General features: G+C 35.3%; 5 protein-coding genes across 6 annotated transcripts; 3 read left to right on the top strand and 2 right to left on the bottom strand.

Moving 5' to 3' along the window:
* Window positions 1-825: 825 nt before the first annotated feature.
* On the bottom strand, window positions 826-2,112 carry LOC21396092 (nuclear transport factor 2B). The gene is made up of 2 exons (XM_010103174.2): window positions 1,690-2,112; window positions 826-935 (listed from the first exon to the last, which is right to left on the bottom strand). Exons 1-2 carry the CDS (start codon window positions 1,987-1,989, stop codon window positions 861-863), a joined length of 375 nt encoding a protein of 124 aa, XP_010101476.1. The 5' UTR covers window positions 1,990-2,112; the 3' UTR covers window positions 826-860.
* A 2,311-nt stretch (window positions 2,113-4,423) lies between these two features.
* LOC21396093 (probable dolichyl-diphosphooligosaccharide--protein glycosyltransferase subunit 3B) lies at window positions 4,424-5,735 on the bottom strand. Its single transcript, XM_010103175.2, has one exon. It carries the CDS (start codon window positions 5,644-5,646, stop codon window positions 4,609-4,611), a length of 1,038 nt encoding a protein of 345 aa, XP_010101477.1. The 5' UTR covers window positions 5,647-5,735; the 3' UTR covers window positions 4,424-4,608.
* A 1,726-nt stretch (window positions 5,736-7,461) lies between these two features.
* On the top strand, window positions 7,462-10,614 carry LOC21396094 (Golgi to ER traffic protein 4 homolog). Of its 2 annotated transcripts, XM_024168937.1 has the most exons (5): window positions 7,462-8,176; window positions 8,677-8,756; window positions 9,037-9,115; window positions 9,747-9,828; window positions 9,993-10,614. In XM_024168937.1, exons 1-5 carry the CDS (start codon window positions 8,129-8,131, stop codon window positions 10,016-10,018), a joined length of 315 nt encoding a protein of 104 aa, XP_024024705.1. In that variant the 5' UTR covers window positions 7,462-8,128; the 3' UTR covers window positions 10,019-10,614. The 2 variants fall into 2 exon arrangements, with proteins under 2 accessions (XP_024024705.1, XP_024024704.1); XM_024168936.1 differs by lacking the exon at window positions 9,747-9,828 and having other exon boundaries at window positions 8,999-9,115; window positions 9,957-10,614.
* Window positions 10,615-14,181: 3,567 nt separating this feature from the next.
* Window positions 14,182-16,345, top strand: LOC21396095 (probable xyloglucan endotransglucosylase/hydrolase protein 8). Its single transcript, XM_010103177.2, has 4 exons — window positions 14,182-14,586; window positions 14,770-14,870; window positions 15,028-15,230; window positions 15,825-16,345. Exons 1-4 carry the CDS (start codon window positions 14,382-14,384, stop codon window positions 16,225-16,227), a joined length of 912 nt encoding a protein of 303 aa, XP_010101479.1. The 5' UTR covers window positions 14,182-14,381; the 3' UTR covers window positions 16,228-16,345.
* A 2,613-nt stretch (window positions 16,346-18,958) lies between these two features.
* On the top strand, window positions 18,959-20,688 carry LOC21396096 (cysteine-rich PDZ-binding protein). The gene is made up of 4 exons (XM_024168947.1): window positions 18,959-19,105; window positions 19,220-19,337; window positions 20,231-20,322; window positions 20,426-20,688. Exons 1-4 carry the CDS (start codon window positions 19,090-19,092, stop codon window positions 20,488-20,490), a joined length of 291 nt encoding a protein of 96 aa, XP_024024715.1. The 5' UTR covers window positions 18,959-19,089; the 3' UTR covers window positions 20,491-20,688.
* Window positions 20,689-21,701: the final 1,013 nt, after the last annotated feature.

Here is a 21,701-nt window from a genome sequence, read left to right on the forward strand (position 1 = left end):
GAATCAACAAACTAAACAAGCCCTTATTCAGAAGTACTTTCTGCCAGAGTGCTTGAAAATATCAGTATACATTCCACTTAAATATTTTGTTGGTATTTTTTTTATAAAAAACAATTGAATTATTTGTTGTTTTTACTCTTTAAAATTTAGTTAAATTTTAGCTAAAATAATTAGAAAGTTGTTTTAGCTTGCAATTTTTAAGTGATTGACTCCAACTATATTCATTACTCTAGTTAAATAGAGATTATTTTAATATTTATTAAAATTTTAAAATATGAATAACTTTAATGAATTAAAAAAAAACCTTTACATTTATTATGTTTAAAAGAATAAAATAATATATAAAAAAAAACTAAATAGCTAGCCTCTCTATGCTAGCTATACTTAGCCAGTGTAAAAGGTATTCTTTAAAATAGCTAACTATTTAGCTAATGGTTGAACTTGAAAGAACTAAAATAAATAAATCATTAGTCATTTTTGTTAAAAACATGAAACCAATAGCTAAAAATAAATCATTCGGGTGTGTTTATTTTAAGGGTTCTACATGATTCAAACTGTGATTCTTAGTTCTGTTATAATGTTTTTCTCTTACAAAAAATTTAAATTTCAAAAGTCAAAATCAAATCCAATAATTTTAACCTATGAACCAAACATACCTAAAATAACTAACATGGTTGAAGTTACTATTAAGCGACTATAAATAAGTAAGACTAGATAAAAACCACAATTGCAAAGCAATTTGAAAAATCAATAATAATAGAGACAGATTACATATCATATTATTTCATCAAGACTACAATATTTTTTGAATATTTTTTGATGGGGTGAAGAAATACATCGCATAGATGGAGCACAAATTTTTAGCTATAATTGAGGCGGAATATGTCATTCTGCACAACAAAGTTTCCTTGCGCGACGGGGACCAAATGAAACATCTGCACCACAATAACATTTCAAATTAGTCAAGCCCTTCTACTCACAATTTAAATATTAATGGCCCGTTTGTTTTTTTTTTTTTTTAAACTCAAATGATTGATTTTATTTTTTTCTCATAAAAATTTAAATTTCAAAAATCAAAATTAATAATCATTATTTAAATATACCTTCCAAACGAGCCCTAAGAATTTTTAATCCAGGTGACCTTTAAATTTTTAGTAGTTTAACACTTTTGTCCCCTTTGGATTTCTGACAGTATAGTTATTAAATTTACAAAATAGTAATAGTTAACTGAACTTCAATATTAAGTGGATCAAATTTTAGGTGAAATAGCTATAAATTTTGTTAGCATTTGTGCCCGTGAACTTCCTGTAATTTAGCATTTTCTTTCCTCAAAAAATAATAATAATAACCTGTTGGCAATTTAATACTTGAATTAGTTATGAAATTCCCTTATTTTTAATCACCATTAACATTCGGAATTTGTTGCTACTGTTGTGTAAATTCAACGACTAAAATTGTTTGAAAAAATTTTAGGGTCTAAATACCCTTTTTTTGAAAAACGAACGTCAATTTTTAAAAGCGTTAAAATGACTTGATTATTGCATCTAAAAAAAAAAAAAAAAACCCATTCTAACTGCAATAGACGCGAACAAATAAGTACCACAATGGCATTCAAATAAGTACCTTTCCCTATTAATGTAAGCATTCAAACATTCAAATAAGTATTGTTTGATAGTGTGCGCTAATAACCTGGCTGAATCTCAAAGGGTGTTCTTCGCATGGCAACTGGATGCTGCCACTGACAAGCACCACAATCGCACCGGTGGACGAGGGCTGTGAATCAACGGTGCTGATCACATGTTTGCATTGATCAAACGGCAACTGATTAAGCTTACAAGATATATTAATGTCGCCTAGTATTTTCTCGCCCTCAAATGTCAACATGGAGTTTGGCTGGTAAAGAGAAGAAAGCTTAGCTCTGTCGTTATCGAAGAGATGGTAATAATAATCCACAAATTTCCTCCCAACCACTTCAAATTCTTCTGCCATTTTTCTCTCTCTCTCCCAAACTACCTAAACTATTGATCTTCTTCCATCTTCTCTCCAAATTGGCCCTGAATATAAAGAATGATGGAGTAGCCGAAATCTACATAACATGTGTCATGTGGGCTCATGCAGAAAAGGAAAATGGAGATCGTTTGATTTGTCCGCCAAATTTAATATAAAATGACAATCATGCCCTTGTAAACCTGCCCTATGAATTGTGATAAGAGGTGGGATAGAGTTGAAGTGAGGACATTTTCGTAATTGGACAAGAGGTAAGGGAATCATCACTGTAAAGCGTGGTGGAAACGCTTCTTTTGTGTGCTTGGTGAATCTTTTACAGAGCCGAAAGTGGGGAATATATCCTTCTCTTCACGATCATTATTTCAATTCTTCTTAAGAAATGCTTTATACCTTTGCCTTTTCACAAGCGTCGGTGAAGAACCTAATTTTGGGTTCTCTCTATCTCAAGTGATTGCTGATCATGAAGATCTTGATCCACATAAACTAACCTGAGTAAAGCCTACAAAAGAATTTGCACCATGCATTTACCCATTTATGCATTGTTTCTCGGTCTAGAGCACAAAGATTTCTAAAAGGATCCTCAAAGTAACAACGACAGTTTCACATCGAAGGAAGAGAATCAAATGAAGAAAAAACTACACCGGAAACCATTTCTGGCATCCAAGGGTTTCCCATTTTAAATTGTGGAGGAAAATTTTGCAGATTCCCTGGAGTAAGCAACGACATTCTATGACTTGCATAAGAGAATACTGGAACACAAAACCATTCACTAATAACAAATAAAAGAACAGAGTAATATTGGAGCATCAAAAGTATGTTCCCCATTGACAAACAGCCAATTAAGCAAATATGAAAATTTATTTGTAATCCTCTCACGCATTCTGGAGGTGTCCGCATGCTAGAATTCAGTTAAAAACCAGTACCTGTTCATACCATTGTCTAAAGGAAATCCTAAATAGCACCACCAGTGTTTTTAACATCCGCATAAGCGGCGGCCAATCTGCACTCCCTCAATTTAGTTCCCACCACATTTTGCCATCCAGCAACATTAATGCACTACATTACCACACTTGTGTGCTTTTGAGAGCATTTGCTCAATGGAATTGCTCTTCTTCATTTGTACACAAACCAGACTAAAATAAATAATCCAAGATCGATACTGTTTTGGTTTAAGACAGATGGTAGACCCTCACTGCTTTGTTTCAAGAGAAAATGGACGTCACTCCTTTCCTATCTTCCAAGGACCTAACTACATGTTTATCACTCTCTACGTATAATATGACATCCTCATAGGATAGATGAGACCAAACAAATTAAAATGCTTGAAGGAAAAAAAAAATAAAAAAGCAGCTGGTAATGCATTTCGGTTTTAAGGTATCAAAGGTGATACAGAAAAATACTTACAAACCAGAAAAATTATCCTTCTATCTGTTAAGAAAATCGTCTGCCAGAAACATACTTTGCTAGAAACAAAAAGTTGAATTCGAGAGTGAGACACAATATAATTCCAGCACATGGATCCTTCTAGACTCTAGTCCGAGGCATTAAACTTAGCAAACAGAACCTGGTCCAATGCCTCCCCAAACAAGGTAACATTTCCTAGAATGTACTACAACTCTCATAAGGATTTTAAGATGAGAAATAACATAATCTATTCGTGGATTATCCGGGACAGGAAAATTTAGAACCATTCCCCTGGCTTCAGATGAAAACTACAACTTTCATATCAAGGGTTTCTATCCCTCTTACACGGACATTTATAGAGCTGAAAGCATTTCCATGTCTCTCGCCAGATACGATGGAACTTAGAATTAACCTTCCAAACCATTAGAGCTGAAAGCATTTCCTTGTTTCTCACCAGATATGATCGAACTTGGAATTATTCTTCCAAACCGTTCCCCCTTAACTCAAGATAGTACCATGATTTTTGCTAAACAAGAAGCGTACTTGGAAAGCAGCCGTCGGGAGCACTTCCTAGGAATAACATTCAACGTATGGCATTTCACAAGAATCAAAGAAGAATAGGAAGACGCCAAAACATCTTAGAAAGACATTCCAGACACCAGATTTTGAGATAATTGTTTCATTCGACCAAAACAATTTGGACCTACAATCTCCTTTAGAAGCAGTATTAAATTGATATACGCTATTCTTCTCCACAAAATTTTTCCTTTCTCTCCTTGCAAGAGCACTTCGCTAATCAAAAGAAAGCACAGAACTAGAAGACTTCTGTGTCCTACTTAACGAGAGCTCTCGGCAAATCCCGAAATTCAACAAGCGAAAACATGAACTCAAGGAGAAAATCAAACTAAAAACCCAATAGAAAGTTCCAAAATTTGCGTGGCCACCAACTCAGAACCAATAAAAGCTAATATAAGTCATAACAAACACAAACCACAAAGATCAAAGCCGGAAATTCTCTAACAAAGTTCTCAAATTTGAAGTAAGAAGTAACCAAGTTTCAAGAAGTATCAAAATACGTTGTTCCTATTACCAAAGTTACATATAATATCATTAAGTCTGCACTAATTTATCCATTTTCACTAAATCAAAAGTATCACCTTTCTCAGTAGTATCCGGAAAACCACATCCCTTCTTAGCTCAGCTCCAACTCGAGGGCCAGAAGGCATGGACTCCGTAACCAGTCTTCCAGTTATCCAAGTAGACCACCTTCTTCACCGCCCAAAACGAGACGAAGAGCGCGAAAATCATAACCAACCTCTGCACTGTTACATTCCTGACCTTAATGAGCACTCGAGTCACCAACGCCAGCAACAACCCGACGATTGTGTACAAGAACCCGATTGCGAAACCCTCGGCTCCGAGCTGCATTCCCGATCCCTGATAGAAAAATATCAGCTTGGACGGATCGCCCCGGTCGGCCAAAAACATCGGCATCTTCCTGATTATGTTGTGCATAGCACCTGAAACGCTGAAGAAATAAATGAAAACCGCACCGGACAGCCATATCTTTGGGTCGTGAAGAAGCGTCTTCCCACTGAGAATCTTCTTGATGAGAAACGGCATCCAAATCAGCCAGGCAATGGTGGCAAATATCAACTGCTTCTTGGAAAGGATAGGCGGCCGATGGATCGGGCCAATGGAGAGCTTAGTCTTCGATTCGATGAATTCGGCCATGGACTCGGCCAATCGCGCGAAATCTCCCTGGTCCATCTGATCGGAGTTCTTGAGGCCGTGATTGGGGCCGATGAGCCTGATGTGAGGAAGGGCATTGACACCGAAGAGGGAGAAACTGGTCTGAGACTCCTTGAATTCGATGTCGCAGAAGAAGATCTTGGCGTGGGACGGAGACGACGGATCCTGATTGTTGGTGATGAAGGAGTTGGTGACGATGGCGAACTCGTTGCGGAGTTCTTGGAGGTGGAGCTCGTGCTTGTCGTGGAGCTGAACGGCGTCGAAGAAGATGACGAGAGAGTAGGGTCTCGGGGTCTTGGCGGAGGTGAGGAAGCGAGAGACGGAGTCGTCGTCAAGGTGGATCACGCCCGATGTGGATCGGGATTGGAGGTCGAGGAGCTCGGAGACTCGGTCGGCGCCGGAGTCGGAGAAGACGTTGAAGGAGGATGAGGAGAAGATGGCGACGATGAAGAAGAGGTGGGTTAGGGTTCCAGAGGACGCCATTGTTGGATTTGGGGAAAATTGGATTATTGGAAGGAAAGGGGCGAAAAAGTTTGGGTTTTGAATTTAATGCTGGAACTTTGGGCCAGCAGGCTGTCCGAAGTCTAAATTTTTCAGGCTTGGCGGACAGCCCATAAAGCCACCCATCTAAATAAACTTTTGGGTTCAAGTTTGGGTTGCCCCAGAATGGTTGGAATTGTTGAAGTCTGCCGCCGAAAGAAAGTCTCCGACCGTCGACCGTCGGAATTTTTTTTAATTTTTTTCCCTCCGGCCCGAAGCCTAATCAACAACTATTTTTTTGACCGTTAGTGCCCAACCTGACCCGCCGCTTGAAAAGCCCGAATTCAACGGCTCTTTTTTTTTACCGTTGCCCAATTTTCTACCCGAACCCAACCCGTGGAGACAAAAAAAAAAGACCGTTGGATATGAATTTGGGAGAAAAATCAATTTTTTAACTCAAAAACTTTCCTATAAATACCTCTTATTTCCCGACACATTTTTCTCACCCAAACTCTCTCAATCTCTCTTAATTTCTCTCAATCTCTCTCAATCTCTCAAATCTCTCTCATAATTTTTCTAAAAACTATCACAATATCCTAAAGCTCTTTCTCTTAAATCGCTCTTATTTTTAATAATGCATGTTGAATGTTGATTTTAGTTTTTATATAATTTTAACATAAAATAACTTAATAATTATTTATATACAAATACAATTACTAAATAATAGTATATTATAATATATATATATATACAGTATTATAAAAATTATGATAAAAAATATTTTTTTTACGGGCCATTTGGGCGGGCTCGGGCAGCCAAAACTAGGCCCACGGCTCGTCCATGGGCCTTTTCGGGCGTCGGGCTCAAAATCATTTTTTTCAAGCGGCCTGTCTAAAATTCCAGCACTGGCCGAAGGGGCTAGACGAGAAGTTAACTCTAGCACTAGCAATCCGGATAGCGACACGATGACATGATTTGAAAACCGCACGAAGTTAACGAGTTTGGGTTTACTATAAATGAGGGGTTTGAGTCATAATCGGGTTAACGAGATTAATAAATGGGTTGAGTTATGGTTGACCTCCTAACATGAAGTGACACGAATTGACACGATTAACCATATGTTTCATCTACAATCTAATGATATGTGATATAACATAAAAGTTTATATGACATATTAAATTCAAATAATGTGAATTTTAATATTTGTAGGTAAAATTCATTTATTTTTCTTAAAGAAAAAGATAAATTAACCAATAAACATATTAAACATGTCTTGACCGTGTTAAATAAGTCATTATTATATAGTTATTTATTCAATATATTAATTTAAACGGGTTATATGGATTGACACGATTAACACGATTAATAAATGAGTTGTGTTTGGGTTGATATTTTTAACACGTTTAATAAACAGATCGTGTTTTGGTTGATATTTTATTACATGATTAATAAATTAGTTGACACGAACACGACTCACTAACACGAATTGACACCTTTAGTTAACTCTTGATCGAGAAATTTGCTAGACTACTTGTGATTCAGTCATATAGCTTATTTTTTTTTAGAAGTTTATCTTTATTTTTTTGGTCCTTTCTAACGAGCTTTGTCACGCTCGAATTTTATGTGTTAAGCGGGTTTTTTTTCTAATTGGATTTCAGTACTTTTATTTATCACATGTTCTTCATTTATCTTTATTGGTAGTTCCAGACAATGATTAGGGTGAATTCCCTTGGATTGTAATTTATCTATGTGAAATGAAATTTTCTTCAAAAAACTTAGACCTCGTTAGAGGTTAACAGGCAGGCAGTTTAACGGTTTTTAAGTAAGACAGTGGCTTAATTTGGTAGGGATTTTAGGAGCTCAAAATAGATTATTTAGCCAACCAAAGTTATTTTTTGTGTTCGGTAAAAACATAAAAAAGTGTTTCTGAAAGAATTTAAGGAGAATTTGAAGCTAAAATCAGAAGCAACTTTTGGGCTGCATCTGATTCTAGATTGTGCGGAAATCTAAAAAGCCTCTTTAATGAAATTTTTGTTATTATGACTTTACCCCTGCTGAATGAAAACAATTCCATACCCAAAAAATTTTTGCTCTTTGCGGTCATGCTCCTCTCCTCTTCCTCTACGATCTCCCCCGCCGCTTCAACGTCGGCATGCTCAACCGCTGGAGGTCCGGCCAGATGCCGGTCACCGCCCAAACGTGGCCGCCCTGGTCGAAGAACTCCGGCCTTAAGCGGCAGCACAACGTCGAGTACTGGATGATGGGCTCGTTTCTGTACGACGGTGATGGGAGAGAGGTCGTTAGGGTTTCGGATCCGTAAATGGCTGAAGCCTTTTTCTTGCCGTTCTTCTCCTCTGTCACAGTCTAGTTCATTTGGGTGGAATTTGGTAGTCAGTGATATTTTGTTCATTTGAGGTTGCTGGAGTTTGTCTTTTTGCTTTTTTTTGTTTGGAATTGTTCGGGACCGATTCAGATCTCGAAGGCCATGTCGCGGGAGAGACCTAAGAGAGGCGTACTACCCCTAGCTCAAGAGGTACTACGCCCCTAAACTAACTAATTTCTTTCTCTCTGTTTGGTTGCCGGGAAAACAAATTGGCAACTTGGTCTCCATAAAGACTCTCGCTTTGTGTTTGTTTTCTAGGTTTTAAAATACAACAGTTTATTTTTTTTTTCTCCTCCAAATTTTGATGGGTATTACTTTGTTTCTGAATTTGGTTTTTGTGGGAAGTAGATTGAGATTGCGAAAAAAGGTGGAATTTTTGTGTTGTTGCTTGTTACTATAATGTTTAGTACAAAAATTGAAGAAGTAGAAAGAAAGTAATTCCTTATTGTTGTGTTCTTAATGCCAATTTCTTTACTTTCCATACATTTGCTTGGTTACTGAGGAATGTAGCCTCAATTTGCATTTTCAGATAAAAAAAATGATGATTAATTCAATCGCATGTATCTATGTTGATAATGATTACCGATTTTTCGTCAAAAATAACGATTACCAGTTTCAGTGGTGCACCGTGATTTTGCTTTTCATTGCAGAATATTGAGAAGTTAAAGAAAGTTGTTGAAGAGGGTAATTACTATGGAGCCCAACAAATGTATAAATCTATAAGTGCAAGGTATGAACATTGTTTTTTAAGTTTATGGAGATATGCATAGACTGGGACATTTATACATCATTCTAGAAATTATTTGTTGTTTACTTTCTGATGAACTTTCTGGGTTCATAATATCTATCCCTCGGCTGGGAGAACTTAATTATTACGAATTTCATGTATGAATATCGAATGCGGATGCTGTCCTTTTCGACATTGTTGATAATGATTAACTTCTAGCAGAAACCCGCTTGTTATCGATTCAGGTATGTCTCACCGATGAAGAATGCATGCTTTATTGCAGATATGTCTCTGCTCAGAGGTATATGGAAGCTTTGGATATACTTCATTCAGGTGCCTGCATTCAATTGGAACATGGGCAGGTAAATGCTCTTATGTTGCCGGTTATACACTTGAGCCATGATATCTTGCCCTTCGTTGAGTTTTCATTTTTATATGGTGATATGTTGTGAGTTCAAACGAACTGGGATGGGATGAGATAGGGCTTAACATGTGATAACTTTTCAATACCTGGGCTTTAACTTAAGCTGAATCTTCTAAAGTTCATGGGTAGGTCAGTTTAGGTCAATGTCTATTCTGCTGACAAGTTTGTTGTGTTATTTCTAACTTATTACTTGTTCATCTTGTAATTATTGAAGAATAAGATTAGGGTTTTTGAATATGAATTATATAGTTATCTATTAGGATATATTTATCTTTAGTATTTATTTTTGAATTTATGTTAGTGTGTGTATCTTTTAGGATTAAATAAATTTTGGTCAAGTTTAGCTTTTCAATAGTTTAGATCTCTATAAGTAGCTTAGTTTAGATCAGTTTTAGATCAGTTCTTGTTCTTCTCTTATATCATCTGTTTATCTCATCTGAGTCTGTTCCTATCTCTCTTATGGCTCTCTTTGTCTTCTCGATTTTCTGTTTTCTATTTAAGTTCTATCTCATTCTTAGATCTATCTTGGTCTTACGTCAGTAATGTTCTGAAAATTAAAACCATTACAGGTAACATGTGGGGTAGAGCTAGCGGTGTTGTATGTGGACATCCTTGTCAAAGCAAGAGTTCCTTATAATGATGAAAACCTTGGTTAGTTTTACCTTGTAATGTAATAGCTTAATGCTTGGAGATTCACGCTTGGTTCCTTTCCTTTGATGTGATCTTAAGTGCTATTTTTCCTTTCTTTTGTTTGGCTCTGAATTTGTCGAATTATGGAGAAATGAATGCGGAATTGGCTTCATTGTTGGGTATAGGGGAATTAGAGGAATACCACTTCTAGAGAGTGAGAATTCGAATATTGTGAAATTTTCAAACCAAAGTGGTACAAGTGAGGATGTCAAGTGAAACCAAAGTCGGAGTGTCCATGGAAAGAGGATTTGAAGTATGCTAAAGCTGTTTGAAGAATGAAAGGACTTAAGTTTGTATTTGTAAGTATATACGTGTGTGTGTGTGGATATATATGTTTGCAAGAACTATTCCTTTCTAAAATGATATATCAATGTGTGTATTTACGTGTATGTGACTATGGATATCAATGTGTGTAGTTGTGGTCATTTGACGATCAAGTTTTTAACTTGTTTATGGAATGTACATATTCGAAGGAACTAATAAGAAGGCTAGAGTCTTATGGAATAGTATGGTGGTCTCATTGTTATGGTCTCTGTGGATGGAACGGAATGGCATAATTTTTTAAGAAAAGGCAATGGGGCCATTTGATATTTTTGAGAAGGCAAAGTTCTATGCATTGCTATGGGTTGCTTCAAGGTTCCCGTTTACTTTGGTCATTTTGAATTGGAAAGATGTAATAGGGAATTGATTTGAGATACCATTTATGCGTTTATCTTGCTCTTTTTGTATGTTAGTCAGTTTTTCACACCTGGCCATTTTTGTTTCTTTTTTGTTTGAGGATACATTGTCCTCTGCCTTTGTTATTGAATTTTATCAATAAAGTTTTTATTATCAAAAAAATAAGCACGTAAAAAAAATAGCAAAATGTGCCATAAAACAATACTTCATATATTTATTTCTTTTTGCTTAAACAATCCAATGCAGGTAAATAAATAAATGGCATAGCTTCACTCTAGCATGCTTCATTAATAATCCTATTATACCAATGGTATTTTGATTAGAAAATGATAATCCTAATCGAAGCTAGGCGGCTCCACCTAGCCCGATTCGAGGGCCTCACCCATCAATGTATGAATTTGCTCATTTATGTAAGTGTGTGTGTGTATGGATATGAATATGTTTGAAATGTTCTTTATTTGTGGTTCTATAATTAATTATCATTTGACTTAACCCGTTTCTTAACATGAAATTTCTCAACAAATTTATCATATTTTTCATATTTTCTTGCAAATTTTTTAGAAGAACCCTACCAAAATTGATAATTATGGTATTTGGTTGCGTTATCAAGACTGCAACTGTCCCTGTCAAGCTTTACAAGAGAGAGCACAAAATAATTCCACAACTCAAAGATTGCAACTGTCCCTGAGTAATCGTCACTAATGATTCTTTTAGTTGTAATTATATTGTGAATGAAGAAATGAAAAAAATGGAATTAATTATCATAAATTTATTGTTAAAAAATTCAAAATCATATCCAGATGTTTTTTTTTTAAAGTTAAACAAGTATTTCTAAATACCAAAAATAATTATATATATTTGAGTTTCATATCATATCTATTTTAGTCATTTTACATACCAACAGTAATTCAACCTCAAAATTTATCAAACGCTATTACACTGATTTTAGAACCAGCACAGCTACTATTATTACAGTTTACCAAACACTCAACTATTTTAGAACCAGCACAGCTACTATTATTACAGTTTACCAAACACTCAATTACTTCTTGTAACAGCTACTTCTTCCTTCAGCGAGCTAAAAATAATTTTTCTAAAATCCACAATACTACCAAATTAAGCCCATGTTTTACCAGCTGTGGGATTTGAACCCACGCCCTTTCGGACCAAAGCTTAAATCTGGCGCCTTAGACCACTCAGCCAAACTGTCAACATGCACCAATGTGTCGTTATTAAGCTAAATTAACTAATTTTACTAATACATGGATTACTATTCAACACGGTAATTATTTTTAATTTTTAAGACCGTAGAATATAGAAATCAAAATTATAAATGAAAAGGTCAAAATAAGACCTCATCTAGAACAATACGAAAATTTCTCCGATATTTTCAAATTTTCACTTAAATTTTTGTAATTCTAAGGTCTCGAAATATACTGCAAACAAATTTCTCCGATATGTACCAAAATTTACCAAAAATTTTGGGAGATTTTTTTTATTCTTAAAAGATAATTTTGGGATGTTGAAAATTATGAAATTTCGGCAGAATTTCAGAGATATAAAAAAATTTTCGCAAGCCTTCAGAAAAATTGCATAAATATCAAAATATATCGATAAAAATATCAACATTCTTGAGTTTCTAGTGTATTGTTTTTGTACAAACTTACTTATTTATGTATCTTTTTTTTTATGTTTATCATATTATAAGATATTCAAAAGAAATATCAAGTGTTAAAATCAATCTTTCCAATTTCCATAATTTTTTTCTCGATATTTTCCTCAAAATTTTTCTAAATTTGGAATACCGTTATTTTTATCAATATCAATATTTTCATCCTTCATCGGGAATAAATTATCTTTCTTTTATTTGTTCATTCCATACGAGGAATAAATTGAGCAAACATAATTAATTATTGATCACTACACTAATTCAATTTTGCTAACTTTTACAATTAATGCATCGTATGTTATCAGCTTAAGTACAGAGACAAAAAAAAGGGGGAAAATATAGGAACATAGCTTCAGCATAATTTTGATTACATGATAGTTGTTGCTTTCAGAATTTCGAAAAGGTTTTGATTACAAAAAAAAAAAAAAAAAAAAGGGAAGACATGCATCATTTTGTTTTCCTTGACAAATCACAACCAAGAAAATAACAATTTCTGCAATAATTCAATTGTTAGTCCACTGTCACTTTTTTGATCCAGCATCTAAATTACCTGGTATGTGAAGAGAATCCTAGACACTAGACGGTCTAATAATGTACAAAATACGTGTCGAAGTAGCTTAATTTTATTAGAGAATGCAATGTTTCAATCAAATGATTGTAACATTCAGGACCGCAATATCATATAGCATTTTCGAAGCACATGCACCTGTTTCTCTTAAATTCCTCTTCTATCGATTGAGTCTTATATGACGGTTGACATAATAAATTAATCTCCCTTGTCCTTTCTGAGCATCACAAGGCCCAATCAACTAGTTGCCCACATGCGTGGCCTAGTCTTCAGATGAGTGACCAATTAATTTAATATCTTTGGTGTTGCCTTGCACACATACATATATTAAATGTTGTGTGATTGAAGGATAAAGTGGTTATTATTGCAGCATATCTATCCTCTTTTCTCGGGTGTGGTGATTATAGCATGTTGGTCATTTTATTTTAGTTGTTACCAAGAGAGCAAGATATGTTTTGGCATTTGGGGACGTTTTCGTTTCACTGCTTTTGGTAAATACTTTTGTTTAATCCAACACGGTTTTTGGTTTTTGCCACAAAGAAAAGAGAAGGCCGCCTAAAGTGTCGGGGGCTAAAGATAATCAAATATAATTGGATGATAAAAGAGCACTTTTGTTGTCGATTTGACTAAAGTAATTCTAATTTAATTAGTCTAAGTTTTTTTACCCAGCAACCCGGATCCAGTTGTCAAGACCCAAACACTTTCGACTAGTGCATGACCAATCTTGAGTCAGTCACGTTCTTCCATGCAACACATGGGCCCCACTTCTAATTTTATATTCTGCCATAGCCCATTGGAGGGCAGCCTGGCTTACTCAGTTCCAATTTCCAGTTTTTCTATTCAAATTTCTTCATTCCATTCATCTTATGTTGGAATTCCAAAATTGCCCATGTCGGCTTAGTGTTGGCAAATGGCACTCGGTTAATGTTGTTCATTATCTATTCATAAAAAGAAAAGTTAATTTGTTAATTATCAAGTTATTGAATGATGAATACTTGAGTTGTTTTTCTATATTACTGTTATGATAATGTTTCGTGACATTTTGCAGACCTATATATATATATATATATATATGTTATGGAACCAATACTTAGATTTCAGTATATGCTCAAACGAGAAACGACGAGTTGTTCAATAGATTTTTTGGGGTCCTAAAACTTTTAAGACTAATACTTAAACTTTTAAGACTCTTATGCATATTGTTATATTTCACTCTAAAAATTTACATGTATATACTCATTATAAATTTTTGCCACAGTATTCATAAACTTCACATACTCAATCATCACCTTACAACTAAGATCATAGATTTTAGATTTATTGCAAGAAATACTTATCCCCACACTTGAACCAATTGTAGAAGGAAAGGTTTCTACCAAAACAAATTGTAAAAGTAAAGAAGGCCAACCAATATTGTCAAAAGATATGGGCAAAACTGTACAGCCGTCACATAAGCAAATAATCACTCAAAAAGACAATAAAATGTGAACAGAGTTTCCAGTTCTGCCCTTCCTCAGAGCAAAGTCCACTTTCAAATAGGGTGATGGTGATCATTTAATATACATATCCCTCCTTCCCAGGGATTATCCAGCTGAGACAATGGAGAGCAAAATGGTCTCTCCATTAAAGCCTACTATTCTTCTCTTCATTGCATCTCTAGTGGCTGCTGCTTATCTTACTTCATCTGAAGCAGCTGACTCAAAACCATCTTTTGAGGACAACTTCGACATAATGTGGTCTGAGGACCATTTCACAACCTCTGAAGACGGCCAGATCTGGCATCTCTCCCTAGACAAAGAAACAGGTACTCATTAAAAATGAAAAAAAAAAAAAAAAACTTGGAGTGATCATGATGTGAGCTCTTAACGCTGTTAAAATTATCATTAAGCTATGTCTGCGATTATGATTAATACTTCTTTGATTAGATCAAGCCTTGTTATGTTATCTCAATATCTAGCTCAATTTTCTGATCTTTGATATTGTACAGGCTGTGGATTTCAAACAAAACAAAGGTACCGATTCGGGTGGTTCAGCATGAAGCTCAAGTTGGTCGGAGGTGACTCTGCCGGTGTCGTGACGGCTTATTATGTATGATCTTCACCTTCTTTTTTTTTTTTTTTTTTTTGAGGGATCTTCAACATGATTAATTGTTAATTAGTACCATTAACAAATCTAAACAAGACCCTTTTGCATATACTTGCTATGTAAATTGGTATAGATAGCTAAAATTGGATATGTGTTACAGATGTGCACGGAGAATGGAGCAGGGCCAGAGAGAGACGAGCTAGATTTTGAGTTTCTGGGGAATAGGAGTGGGCAGCCATATCTGATCCAAACAAATGTATACAAGAATGGGACTGGTGGACGAGAGATGAGGCACATGCTTTGGTTTGACCCAACCGAAGACTTCCATACCTATTCAATCCTCTGGAACAACCACCAGATTGTGTAAGTAATTTTTTTATCCAATCTTATTACCTCTTTGGTTGGAAAAGTTTCTTTTAATATCTCCCAAACAATCTTTTGCTGCCACAAATATTGGTCATGCGAACCTTGGTTTTTAACCAGTAAAGTAATATGTACAAGTTCCCAACCAGGAGACTATACTATTTTACTTCAGCCACACGTTTTTGTTTTTTTTGTGTTTTTTTTTTATACCAAAATTAGGACCACCGAAATCTATGAACTGGATATTGATAAGTCATTCGGTGTTTTGGGTCTTTTTTGTCATACTTTAGTCTAATCAAACACCCATGTGGAATTAGCTGGATCTAATGCTAGAAACACTAATAGTGTCCAACACTTAAATAAAAAAAATAAGTCACATATAAACCCCACAAATGGAAATCGCTTTCCACACCTGAAAGATTACATTTTATTAGTTGCGGTGTTGGATATCACCGGCGCTCCAAGCACTTTTCTTTTCTCAATTGTCATATTGCTTTCGCGAATAGTGATTTTATGCTATGAATTTTCCAGACACCTCCGTATTATGAATTAAAAAGGAATTCTAAAGCTTGGGTTGGATTATGACAAAAACAGGTTTTTTGTGGACAAAGTTCCAGTGAGGGTGTTTAAGAACAACGGGGAAGAGAACAGCTTTTTCCCGAATGAGAAGCCCATGTACTTGTTCTCCAGCATATGGAACGCCGATGATTGGGCCACGAGAGGTGGGCTTGAGAAGACTGATTGGAAAAAGGCCCCATTTGTGTCCTCCTATAAGGACTTTAACGTCGATGCTTGCCAGTGGGAAGATCCATACCCTGCGTGCGTCTCCACCACAGCCAAGAACTGGTGGGACCAATATGACGCGTGGCACCTCTCCGATGATCAGAAGCTTGATTATGCTTGGGTTCAAAGAAACCTTGTTATTTATGATTATTGCAAGGATACCGAGCGTTACCCAACTTTGCCCTGGGAATGCTCTCTAAGTCCTTGGGATTGATCCATCCCTCACTGCAAGAGACATTTTATTATTCTTTTTTATTTTTCGATTTCAATTTTGCATCGAATATGAGATGTGTATTTTTGAGCTGTTAATTACTGTATTTGTTTATTGGAAAGGTGTATTTATTCGATTGATTATGCTCAATTTAATTATTGTCTTATTTAAGCCTTTTTTCCTGTAGAAATGTGTTGAAACAATTTGCAGAAAAGAGTTATTTCCAGCAAAAAAAGAAAAGTTCAACCAATCTGCTCTGAACTGAGTCAACTGACATGGAAGAATAAACGACAAAAAATGACTGACTTCAGACAGTAAACTGCAAAAAATATTAATAAGAAAAGCGGCGGAATAAAATAAAAACGACACAAAAAAGTACAGCAGAGCTAACTAGAGAAAACGGCAATTAAAAAGACAAACGACACAAAAAATTTACAGCATAACTAACTATTAATCTTAAACAAAAAGAAATAAAGAGCTTGAACAAAAATCAAAGGATTATTTTTATAATGCCCTCCCGTACCTCGATTTAAAGTGTCCTCTAATTTTTTAAAATAGTTCCAAACACCCTCGATTATAAAAAATGTTTAAAATACCTCTTTCATCTGATTCCATTTATAACATTAACTGATGTGCTAAGTGTCATGCCTTAAATGCTAATTAAAGATATTGAATTATGATATAATTAGTCCAAATAATTAAATATTAAAAATAAAAATACACAAAATTTATTTCAAATAAAAAACCTTTCTCTCTCTCTCTATGTGTGTGTCTCTCTCTTCCTCTTCTCTCTCGCGCGAACTTCTTAAAAAATCACCTTCTAGATATCGTCATCGGATTTGGTCCGGCGTGACTACGGCAATGAGGGCTGGCTTGCTGACGTGTATTCGCGACGGGGTCAGTTGGCTCGTGATGTGATTTGGATGGGTTCTTGAGAGGGTCGACGTGGCGGAGAGCTTGCGGGGTGGGCAACAACGTAGCGACAGAGTCTTGGGTTTAAAGGACGCCGAAGAGGATTTCCTAGAGATTCAATCGGTTGTAGGTGGATTGCAAGATGGGTGGGAGCAAATCTTGAACGTTGTGGGGTTTCAAGGACGTCGAGGAGGATTTCTCAGACCTGAGCATCTGCATTCTCGCCGTCATTTGTCTTCCTTGAGATGGGGTCTGCGATGGGTGAAAGGCGACGGAGGAGAGAAGGGTTACAGCAGAGGTAGCTAATAAGAGATCATCATTGTCGTTGTTTGGTTGAGGAGTTTGGGTGGATAAGCCCTCTTGTACGTTGTTGATTTGGTCAGACTCGAGACATTTTGGCCTCGTTCACTTCGCGGATTCAAGTTATCAATTTGAGCTGAGATGTGATATTTTCTGAGAGCTTTTCACTGTAGCAGAAAAAGTTAGATGTGACATTTTCTGAGAGCTTTTTACTGTAAAAACCTAAAATTAAAAACTCAAATCGGTGAAATGAACGAGGCTAAAGGGATCGCCGATTGGGCTCCAATAGTTTGAAGATTTGGGGATTAGAGGTTAGGATTTTGGAGGGCTGAGATTGAGGTTCGTCGTTTATTTCTTTTCTATTATTTTTTAATACTTTTAATCATTTTTTGGGTTTACTTAGAATTTAAAAAATTTGATTAATGCTTAATGATGAGCCACGTTAGCAATTTTGTTAGTAGTATAGACGGAAGTAGACGGAAGTAGAAGAAATGAGCAATTTGATCTATTTTCTATAAATCAATGGGTGTTTTGAACAGTTTTTATAAATTAGGGAGCATTTTGAAACAAGATACACAGTTCAGGGGGCATTTATGAAAATAATCTAAAATTAAATGATCACAATAGAGCTGCAAGTTTTGACCGGGCTAAACAAGCCTGTCTGAGACCCATCACTATTGAACTAAGCCTAGTCCGATTTAGTCCTAAATTTTTTGGGCTTAGAGCTGAGCCGACCTTCTCTCCTTTAAAGTTGAGCTGGCCCAACCCAAACATCATATTTTAATTTTTTTTTAAAAAGGGAGAAAGAGGGAAATAGGCTAAGACTTGATATGAATTAAAATTAATAGGCCAATAGTTTACATAAGTTAATAAATAGGCCGAATTACTGTTTTTGTCCATAACTTGTCTGGTTATGAATAATAACTTGACAAGTTATTGTCCATAAATCACGGTTTTTGTTCATAACTTGTCTGGCTATGAACCATAACTTGACAAGTTTATCCATAACTTATCTAGTCATGAACCATAACTTGACAAGTTATGGCCTATTAATTTATATAACTAAAAGTTGGCCTATATACTTCCTTAAACTTTTCATATTGACCTATTTTCTACTATTTATGTTTAAAAAATTCCTTATAAAATTCTGGGGAGGGAGGGCTGACCCTAAACATTTTGGCTTAGAGATAGGAGGACCCTCTCTCTTTCAAGATTGGTCGCGTCAACCCAGCTCGAAAAAATCAAATGACACATAAAAATCAAACGACAAAAAATGACAACTGAAACACAAACGATTGAAAAGAGAAGAAAGCGACATAAAAATTAAAAAGTAACCATAAAATCTAAAACTACTTGAAAGAACTTAAACGAAACAGAAAATAAAGTGAGGTAACAGAAAAATAAGAATAAATATTTATTTCACAACTCAAATTAAGAACTTAAATTATATGAAAAAAAAGGTTGAATTTAAATAGAACAAGCCCTAAAAAAAAAAAAGCTAGCAAAAATCCAAATTAGTCGTATACTTAAACAAGACCCCACTATTTTGAACATTCTTTTTTCTGACCCAGTAAAACATCGAGATCGAGTCAAGGGTTCTGATTAGGGCTCCGATTTACAGAGGAAAGCGCAGAGAGCAAACGACGACGGACAATGGTGTGCGAGAAGTGTAAGTGTTTCTCTTCCTCCTCTTCGATTGCGAATCTTTCTGTTCTCAATTGCTCTTTTGCTTCTACTAATTTGATCAATTTCATCTACAATTTCGCTTTGTTATGATACGCAGGTGAGAAGAAGCTTTCGAAGGTGATAGTTCCAGATAAGTGGAAAGAAGGGGCCAGCAACACCACTGATGGTGGTGGCCGTAAGATCAACGAGAACAAGCTTCTCTCCAAGAAGAAAAGGTTGCGACTTTTTTTTTTGATTAATTTTATTCAACTTTTTGGTTTTCCAGTTGATTATATATGTCTAGAATCTTTTACAACTTTCTTCGGCTTGAATTTCTGTTAGTAATGTTGAAAATTTTTTATGTTTTATGGAAACTATAGATTATTATCTTAGACTGAAGCGAGTTTAATCTCGTTGAATTGAATCTCATTTACGTGGGTGAAGATTGGGACTTGATTGTTTTTCCCTTAGTAATATTCTTTGGTTAACATGTTACTGAACATAGGATGAGTGAATAATTCATATATTTGGGCTTTAATTCAGGTTTTCCGACTTTTGCAAATAAGTTATGAGGTAAAAGAAGGTAGATTAAAGATGCAAGTATTATTTCAATAGATGGGTATTTAATGAGTCTGCCCATTATCTGTTAATCTTTGCCGTAATGGACTCAAATTCCCTGTCTCAATTCATTGCGCTACTCTTTACATGATTGCTAGGGCTGTGTCTGTGGATGTATGGCTAAATTATCAGGCAGTTTTTAATTAGAACAATAAATGGGAATAGATTAAAGGAAGTCTAAACATGTTGGGTTGCATCTTATTTTCATGGTGACGATTCGGGCTAGATGTTTTAGCAGAGGTTCCAAGTTCTAGTATTTTGGTTTTACACAGGTTTTTGTGTGATTTTTGTTAGTGATTTGTGTAGTATAAGTGAAGGTAGGTTAATACTTCTAATGTCTCCAAGTCCAACTAGTTAGATAGGTATTTGATTGGGTTGCCCAATATTTGTCGGTGTGTGCTGAAATAGACTCAAATTTCCTGTGTCAATTGGTTGAGTTAGTCCTTACACAACATTTTATCTTTTCTTTTATTTGTTTTGTAAACTTTGTTGACGTACCCTTTGTTTTCAGGTGGACTCCTTATGGAAATACCAAGTGCATAATTTGCAAGCAGCAAGTTCACCAGGATGCTAAATACTGTCACACCTGTGCTTACAGCAAAGGTACGACATCATCATGCTGTTTAGGTGTTCTTGGTAGTCATTCTTTCTTTTCAGAAATTTTATGTTCGACACTAGCAATTATGACAGCGATGGTGTTCTGCAGGTGTTTGTGCGATGTGTGGTAAACAAGTACTTGATACGAAGTTTTACAAACAAAGCAATGTATAACGCATACCTGATGTTTGTTGACATTCTCTATTAGATTTGATAACTCTTAAGGGCGTTGTCCTTACTGTATAATTGGTCCTTGTCCATAACCGGAATGCCTCATATGTAATCCAGTTATGCGCATTCACCTTTGAACATATACACTTATCTGGTGGTTTCTTTCTTTGATAATAGATCGCTTTTTCTTCCTCTCCCTAAGTATTTCCGTGGTAATAGGTTTAACTATATCTATTCAGGCACGAAATTTCTTTCTGTCGATGCATCTCCAGTATACTTGCAAAATGTTTCTTTTGCTTCCATTCTGCGTACTTTGAGATTTTCTTTTCATTTCGCCAGTGATTCAGTTTATTTTCTTTGTGATTAGTTTTTCACAGAACGGAAGCGTATGTCAGGCTTCATTTACTTTAGTTTTATGTGTTGTACGCGTAACTGAACCAATATTCAGCCTAAGTATCTTTTGTAGTTACTGTTGATGTGTGATCACTGGCTGTAGCGTTTGGGTTAGTGGCCTACTCATTTTGGCATCATCTGTTTGATGTGAAAGCAGAACATGTTGTCACCCAAAATAAAATAAGACTTGTAAGAAAAATACAAGCAAAACTTGGATGAATATCTCCGGAGAAAATTCAATCTTCAGTCGAGAATTTGATTTCTAGAAATTGATGGGGACACAGTCCCACCATCTAGATGGATTAGTTGGGGATTTTTTTTAATTATTTTTTTTTATTTTTATTTTTGCTCAGCGTTTGAGTATCTTCTTAGTTCTTTCTTTTCCCTAAAGTGTCCCACCTTCTGGATGGATTGGTAGGGGATATTCTTAAGCATGAGGTTTTATTATGTTCTTTTTATAGTTCAAATAATTTCCTTAGGTTTGAATCACGGATATTATGAATCTAGAATTTGTGATTTAGTCCATGCCTTGAGGTCAACTAGTGATAACTAGTGATGTCTTCAAGCAGTTTCTTTCCCCAAATTAAAATTAGAGAAATAGAGAGAATCTTTTTTATAGATTCAACTCACATATTCAATTTTAATATTTAAAATCGTGTCTAACAAATCACATCATGATACATTATTTAAAAACTTATATTTCTTTTTAATTGACTTTTTCACGCTTCGATATTTGAGTCTATTAAATAACATAGTATATGTGATTTATTAGATATCATTTAGGATATCAAAAATTTGACGGCTAATTTGAATCTCTTTTC

Source organism: Morus notabilis, unplaced genomic scaffold (genome assembly GCF_000414095.1).
Source record: "Morus notabilis unplaced genomic scaffold, ASM41409v2 Scaffold637, whole genome shotgun sequence".
Classification (NCBI taxonomy): domain Eukaryota; kingdom Viridiplantae; phylum Streptophyta; class Magnoliopsida; order Rosales; family Moraceae; genus Morus; species Morus notabilis.